This window comes from Antennarius striatus, chromosome 7 (genome assembly GCF_040054535.1).
Source record: "Antennarius striatus isolate MH-2024 chromosome 7, ASM4005453v1, whole genome shotgun sequence".
NCBI lineage: Eukaryota > Metazoa > Chordata > Actinopteri > Lophiiformes > Antennariidae > Antennarius > Antennarius striatus.
Genome location: NC_090782.1, coordinates 9,719,315 through 9,727,500, shown reverse-complemented (window position 1 = coordinate 9,727,500; position 8,186 = coordinate 9,719,315). Strand labels below are relative to the sequence as shown.

The window sequence follows — 8,186 nt, the reverse complement described above, 5'->3', positions numbered from 1 at the left end:
AGAATATTATTAACAGACTCTATGTTTAATATGTTGGCAGTATTGAAAAAAATGTTGAGGATAGAGGTGAAAAGAAATGGACGTAAAACATGTTCTTCCTTTTCCTGCAAAACTGTGGTATTTAATTTCCCTTAAGGCCAAAAATAGCTGTTTAAGCATTCATGATTATAGGACTGTTGTGAAGTGGAGCTGCTTGTGTGTACATTGCGTAAGAGCATTCCAGGAGGTGACAAATTGTCTTTTTAAGTGCTGGAGGATGGTCAAACAAACACAGCAAAGTGAAAACAAAGTTCCAAAGAGAGGCCAAAAATATACATTGAAGGCAGAGAGGAACAATACACGACCAACCCTAAGGGACCCTAAATAAACTTAGAAACCCATGCAGCCTAATGGTGACTGTTTCAGGATATCAGCTTAAGAGAAGCGCTCAAAAAACAGTAAAACAATGGTCACAGTGAAACAAACAGAAGTACAATAAGCCATTAAGAAAATGCAGAAGCCAAGTGTGTCCAGCAAAGACAGAGACATAGTGTATTCATGATCAAGGGCATGTCATGTCATTACCAGTAAATAACTCTTGTAATCAAACTTGAAAATGTCACTGATTTTAGTCTGCAGCTGCTCCTTTTAATTTCTCCTGGCACCCGATCAAACGTTAATCCAGTCCCTCCTTTCAAGACTCTGAAAAACAGTTGCGCTGAAAAATAGCAGCAAAAGCTGAGAAGCCTTCCAGTCCATGTGTGTATCTATTTTACTCAGATGACTCATCAGAGATTGCTTGTACAATTCACCTGCATGAGGTTGGATCGAATGTCCAGACAGCGCTTGAAGGAAATCCACCAGTAACCAGAACCCCTGACAGTAACCTAGTCAGCAGCCGGACACAGGAGGACGCAACACTGAGAAGGAGAAACGACCCCTGACTCTTGTTCTGATTTTCAAGTCGGACTATCGAATCACACAAGATGAGAGTGTAATAATAGTCCTTCTTACATGCATGTTGAACCATTTTGTTTTAATGTCGTGTCACGGCCCACATTTAACACACCAAATTAGCCCTGGAACCCATGATTAGTACTTACAGAAGTGTGTCTAACCCTACAACTATGCAGATATGGAAGACGGATGACTGGCAGCGCTAAAGACGGGTTACACATCTAATCATCAAATAATCTTATCACTATTTTGCCATCATACCTAGGCTACTTGAGAGGAAATGTTTTAATGTTTTAAAGGCTTTCCGGAGAATTAGTGAAGATATAAATCAGTTGGTCTCCACCTTTAAACTGATCTCAAGAGGATATAATTATATCTTTATGTCCTCTTCTCCTTGCCAGCAGTGATTTTTAACAAAAGAAATGACATTATGATACAGCATGCATGGATCAGTCGAATGGGAATGGAGGAATAAATGTGGAAAGCGCAGAAGATAGAAAAAAATTAGGTTTTCTCATTTACAAAATATTCTTGTATGTAAAATTAATGCATACACTCTTATGATTATGGATGTCAGACAGGAGAAGTGCACGAAAATAACTCTGGTTTGGTGAGACCTCATGAACTTAGATGCAACTGTTGCTACCATTTGTTCCCAGTATGGATATATTACAGAGTGCTGATTAACAGCCTTAGCACATAATCCGTGCATTGTAAATTTTAAACTTGCCATTGGCATTTTGTGTTTATTTTTTTGGCTGCAGGTACACAGGTAATGTGTGAGGCATGTTAACTGGCTGCAAAGCAACAGGATAGCAGGATACTCGTTAGGTTTCCAAAGTACTCCTCAAGTACTGTAATGAAGTATGTTTGTGAATTTGTATTGATCACTTTGCTTGTCTGAAACAATTACTGTAATGTAATTAATGGATTTTGACAAAAGCTTACAAAGACCGATCCAGCTCCAGCATTAAAGGATGTCTACAATGCTGAAAACATGAACCAAAATGCAAAATCTAATTATAGGGAAAGAAAAAGCTGCTAAATTAAAAATATGGTGATGTTTGCCAAAATGTTAATCCATTTTTTGAGCATAATTTCCTCCATTATTTTTTTCTTTTCCCCACAGCTTCTAATTCAAATTAACAGAAAACATTTTGGTGCCATGTTTTGGTGTCATTTATAAAAATGCTACTTCTGTCTTCAGAGCTTATTGTCTTTTTTTTCAACTTTTAACACAGAGATTGAGCAATAGTGTTGTAACAGAGATCCCTCCATGCATCACTGTTGCTTGCTTAAATAGGCAGAACAATAACAATATTCCATCGTCTTAATTTTATGCAGAATAGTGAGCGTGTAAGAAGTAAAACAGCCCTGCCTTAAACAAACTATGGAAAGGTGCTGGTGAGGACAGCTTCTACACACACAACCAACAAACAGCCTTCTTGAACAGACCCTTTGGAACAGCTAAAAAAAAAAATTTCTATTCAACTTTATGACCATATATAAACTACGTCATCTCAAAGCTGGACTCATAGATCATATTTTCAGTTTTCTAGAAGCTTACAGATACAGAGATACAAAAAAATTGATCAGACTTCATAGACCACAGTTAACAGCATGGCTTCCTCCACATCAGCACTTCTTCTTGATGAATTACATCATCACAGCTTCTTCTATCAATGAGAATTCTGACCCTTCACAGCCACCTCACAAATACTCAGGTAATGGATGCAAGGAAGTCTGTTGGGGGATGATTTATTGGAAACTAGTATAATAATATTCATATGTGCTTAGATTATAATTATTATGAGCCTTAAATTGACAAGCAAAACAGCGGATAAATCAACATTGACAGCTACATATAGAGCAGAATAATTCTGAGCTGATTTAAGGATTTGAAGGTTCTAATATGATGAACAGTTCTGATGTAAATTTATTGGAGCACCTACTTCAATATTTAAAAAAAATACTGTGACATTGTAACATTGTATTTCATCAAATTAGGTGACATCTTGACATTTTTACTGACTTGTGAAGACTGAATTATTCACCACAAGGCATTCCTTCTGATGAAACAATGCAATTAAATCTACAGATTTATAGTTTATACTGCCTAACATAATTATCTTTGAATAATATCGTGATCTGAATATTTCCTCAATCACTGTCTAAACACATGTTTTTAATAGGCAACGAAGACTCCTTCCAAAAAAAAAAAAACCAACAGGAAATATTTTTGATTTTCAACATAGACCACCAATAGCCATTACTCCATGTGCGTGAAGGATAGAATTGTAGCATTGACTCTGCAATGATGCACTGTTAGAAGGTGATGCTGTGTCATCACAGAATTAATGTAAAAACAAACAGCCACATATTTAGCTGCAACGCCTTGAAATTTTCAGTTATCAAACACAAACGCTGAAAGAATTAGCTGCTTTAGATCAGAGGGACTTGGGATCCATGATTAACAGTGCATGAAAAAAATAAGGAGTTTCTGTGTGCATTCATCTGAAATGTATGTTGTTACTGCATAATTAGCCGAGAAATAGCTACATACATCTAAAACCTAATAAGGCTTCAGCCTCCGGGCCTTTCAAGGTTTTCGGCTTGATTAAAGCAAGAATTAAATCAAGGCTTTGACCTTCTTCACTAATGACTAATTACTCACAATTAGCCCAGAGAATGACCTCCTTACACCCCCTCTTTTCCCTCATCCTGTTCCCACAATTAGCACCCACACTACCACAGCCAGGATAAGCAGACGCTCTTACACTAATACATAAATACACACACTCAATCAAAAGTGTCTGGAAGTAAACATTTAGTTTCTGTTGTGAACCAATGCATGTATTTGCATTTCAGGTCTCAAACTACAGAATTCTTGAGCAAACACCTCCACAGAGACACACCCTCTACCTGTGTGGCTTGTTTACGTCTCTGGGAGAGGGTGGGGGAATGCTTTGTGAAGGGATCAGCCGTTACAGAGAAGGTTTAATTCTGCAGAGACTTCACAGTTAAACAGTCCCACCTGCATTCTTTCAGTCACATGACCTCACCCGGCATACTGACTCAAACAATAAGCTACACGTATAGCAAGTTAGCATGGTGGTATGTGTGTGGTTTATGGAGAAGTGAGTGGCTGTGTGTGTGTGTGTGTGTGTGAAGTGCGGTGAGGTGAATCGCTGACCCCTGGAAACAGTTGGCTGCTCAAAATCGAAGAGGATGGCCTCTTCATCCACGTTCTCACTCCCTTTCCACTTCCTCTTCCACTTCTTTCTGCCATGACTTCCCTGAATCTCTTTCTCACCGTCAACAGCAGTAAGTGGGTAGTCGTCAGTTTGTCTAATGCAACATCCAATGACGAAAAATAATAAATGCTGAAGTGCTGAGAGGAGGAAAATAATGCTGATTCTTCTTAAAGCCACTGGGCTGGTCTTCCTTAAATCTGCTGAAGCATTACATGTCTGGGAAAAGCTGAGTGGATCATGAAACAATCTGCACATAATCACCAGACTGTTTGTACTTCACCTTGCTTTATATGCCACCACAATCACAGTAATGTTGTTCTCATATAAATCTTAATATTGGAGTGTTTATGGTAAAATATTGCATAGAATAAAGACGTTTATGAGCTACCTTCATGGAAAAACAAGAATTACTTGATTTTTTTTTGATCCCACGGTGCCTGTTTCTTTCTCTAAAAAACTACGTGGCTTCACTATAAACTACGATGTCAATGTGCGAGAGGATAAGAAATGTCCTCGACTACAGTTCTATTAAATGATCAGTAAACATCTGCTACTCATTATGGGTTTTTTTTTTTCAAGTTTCCAATTGCAGCTATTGAGCCTTTATCAAAGACTGAAGTCTATCTGGGAAACAGTTCAACTGTAGGATCATAAAATGTCTACAGATCATAGTGGAAACGTTACAGACACCTCTACACTGACAGCTGGACAGACCGGGAGGGGGGCAGGGGGGGGGGGTGATTCTCCTACCTCTGTTCACTGGGGGCTTCAATGTCTGTGCTCCCATCCAGATGTCCCGCTCATTCCCACCCAAATGTTTCTGGGATGTGTGTGACATACCGACTTCTGCAAACACTTATTTGTTTGTCACTTCATAATACCTCGCACACACGCACACGCACACGCACACGCACACACACACACACACACACACACACACACAAGGCATTGGTTTCAGGGCACGGCGTGTTTCCACCACAGCGGTTTGACTGTGTGTTTCGGGGAAACACAACCATCACATGTTTACTACTGCATTAAAATGTGTGACGATGACGATGAGAAGGTTTTTTAGCGCACATTAACACACGCACATTGAGTCTGCACTTAAAAGCTTTGTGACTCCACATGATGCAAACTTCCCAATGAACACAATCCATGTCCTTGTTTCCCTGGATTTCATGTTGTCACAGAAATCCTAATCATGTGTAAAAAAAAAAAAAAAAAAAAAAAGAAAAGAAAAAAAAGAAACAACCCATCCTCTTTTTCCAGGACATTAAGCTATTAAGTCGGAACAGAGTTCAACTTTCTGAGTTTAAATCTCTCCGTGCTGACACTCCGCCGGGACTTCCACGCCGACAACTGCGCACACATGGGCTCTTTACCAGAGGGCAAGTTTATCTAACAGTAGAGATCCGCCATTCGTCCAGTCGTTGATGCATTTCTCCTTGGATCTGACGGCCATCCCAGACCAATAAATTGTGTTTCTGTCTTCAACAGTTTAGCAAGAGACGCGCTACAAGCGCCATAAATTACATAAGCGCAATAAAAGTGCCAACCTCTGACCTTGCCTGACCGGCACAACCGCGATCACCTGACTCTAGCATTGGCATTGGCACATTTCGTTTTCATTTGTCGGAATTGCCGAAAAGATTATCAGAGAAGAAAAGAGGAGCAAAACAAACCGGATTCCCTGTTAAAAACCCGCGGACGCGCTGGCGCACAGCCCAACGAAACGCCATGAAACACGCTCCTGGTCCGCAGAAAAACGCAACAGCTTCCTGTAGAAGACCGCGGCTAGAGCCGAGTCCAGACGCATCGAGGAGTGGTACTTACTGAGGTGTAAATATGGATCATGACTGTCCATAATGTTTGTGTTGCGGCGTCGATTTCCCACAGTCGGTGCTGCTCCGCATCCCAACGCATTCCTCTCCCAGCCCGACTCAACTCTGCAAGGCGGCTCCACACGGGGGCCCAACGAGGGGGGGACGGGGCTTCTCCCAATGACAGCAGCTCTCCGTATCGAGCTTCAACACGATCCCGACCCGACGGTGTCACCGAGTGCCAACATCCTACAGCTTACACTTTCGATGTTACCGTGATAAAAACCGGGATATAAAAGACAATAAATGCCGCAGGGCGAACATATACATACTGTATGTATGCAGTTGTTCTCTCAGAGTACAGGCTGTCCTGTTTGTCGATTAGGTTTTACATAATCAGAAAATTACCTCAATACTAAAAGGGCTGCAGCTGTAATGATTAAGGTTTAACTTAAACAAACAAAAAAAACCAAAACGTGCTAGAATATGGGAATTAATTTAAGCAAGAATAAATTCCACAACTACAAAGTGTTATAATCTTGTGTCTATTCAAGCACGCATATTCCATATTTTATGGAGGCACATTTTAAAGTGTTTATCACAATATTTAGCGCATTTAATCTAGATTCTTGTTGTTCAATTCACAGAAAACACCACTTTTCCAGCTCCACATCATCCTTGTAAATTTATTTAAGTGACTCGAGAAAAGAAAAAAAACCCGCATCCAACTGAATAATGCTTTAAATCTTTACACCAATAACTTCAAAATTCTAATGTAAAACGGTTTTTAAATCTCCTGCCGTCTTTCTCAGAGGGGATCTCTCCAATGTTTACCTATTGCTATAGTGTGAGTCCTTGTCTGGGTACCCCCCGGGAGTCCCCCCACACCCCTCTCCAGAGTGTGGGGTCATGTAGGGGTGAAGCTCCTGGTACCTCAGAAGGTTATTCAGGAGTCAAACCTAACTGAGGCATTCACAGTCTTGAACTGCGGAGCGGGCAGACGCTCCGTCAACGTAGGGCCACTGACCACTCAGGGGGCCACAGGGCCGCCCTGCTAATGGGACAAGCATCCTCAGCTCCAACGTCCTTGTTCCAGTGGCCCATAAAAGAGCACAGGAGGATGCTAACCAAGATAAATGGCATTTTTTTCTCAGTTCATTCTACACTAATCAGAGCTTTTCATTTGTTATGGCCTCACGCCAGCCCCTCCACCGGCAGCCTCCATTAGGGCCAGATAACGTATAAATTCATTAAAGTCAAAGAGGGACATTAAAATGGCCATTTGTCAGACTCTGCTTTGTGTTTCCTAATGGTGGCACATGGTTCAAGGCATTGAGATGATGTTGGTGGGGATTTTTTTCCTCTCTGGAGCATTAGGAAGGGGACGTGGGAACTGGGGGGGACCCTGTGTGTTTTTCCATTTTCATGAATGGTGTCTTGGTCATTTGATTCATTTTACCATTATAGTTTATTGGTTTATTTATTTAATATTATCAGAAAATAGAGTTAGAAAGTCAGAAATTTTTCGGCTCCAATATGACCCTGACATTTTTTGAACTAATTTTTATTCTAAACTTAATCTATTTTACATTTTTACTGCTCTATTGTTTGTGTCTAATTATAGCAAAAGTGCTTTCTGTTTTGTGGCTATCTAATCCATCCATCAACGTCACCCCCCCTTTCTCTTCTCCTACACTCACGTACAACTCACAGTCACTGAAGCAGCCCTTTGCACTAATCCCTTTGTATTCAAACCACCATTTCCACAAAACAGGATTCTACAGCTTAATCCCAAACCAAGCTCTGCAAACCTATGCCACCTGCTATCGCAGCGCAGCTCAGAGGACCAAACTGTTTAAAGTCAGATGCATTTGCATGCAGTCCTACAAACTGAACAAACACACAGGCATCCAAACACACACACACGCGCGCACGCACGCACGCGCACGCACACACACACACACACACACACACACACACACACACACACACACACATGTCTTCAACCCTTTTATTTCCACCCTTAATTTCAATAGCTGCTCTTCTCTGGCTTCAGGATGGAGGTTCTGGCTTCGTGGTCATGGAAGATGGCTCTCTCCATCTGCCTCCACTGTCATTAGGATATTTCATGCTTTATAGGAGGGACCCCCACCCAACTGAAAGGCTTCAGCAGTGT

General features: G+C 40.9%; 1 protein-coding gene across 3 annotated transcripts in view; it reads right to left on the bottom strand.

The window, feature by feature from the left end:
• rxrgb (retinoid X receptor, gamma b) overlaps window positions 1-6,204 on the bottom strand; it is a 27,556-nt gene extending 21,352 nt beyond the window's left edge. Inside the window, exon 1 of one of the 3 annotated variants that reach the window (XM_068319026.1) lies at window positions 6,024-6,204. In XM_068319026.1, coding sequence (XP_068175127.1) covers window positions 6,024-6,054 — 31 coding nt within the window. In that variant the 5' untranslated portion in view covers window positions 6,055-6,204. Of the gene's footprint in view, window positions 1,870-6,023 lie in introns of those variants that run through there. The other 2 variants (XM_068319023.1, XM_068319024.1) reach the window with 2 other exon arrangements.
• Window positions 6,205-8,186: the final 1,982 nt, after the last annotated feature.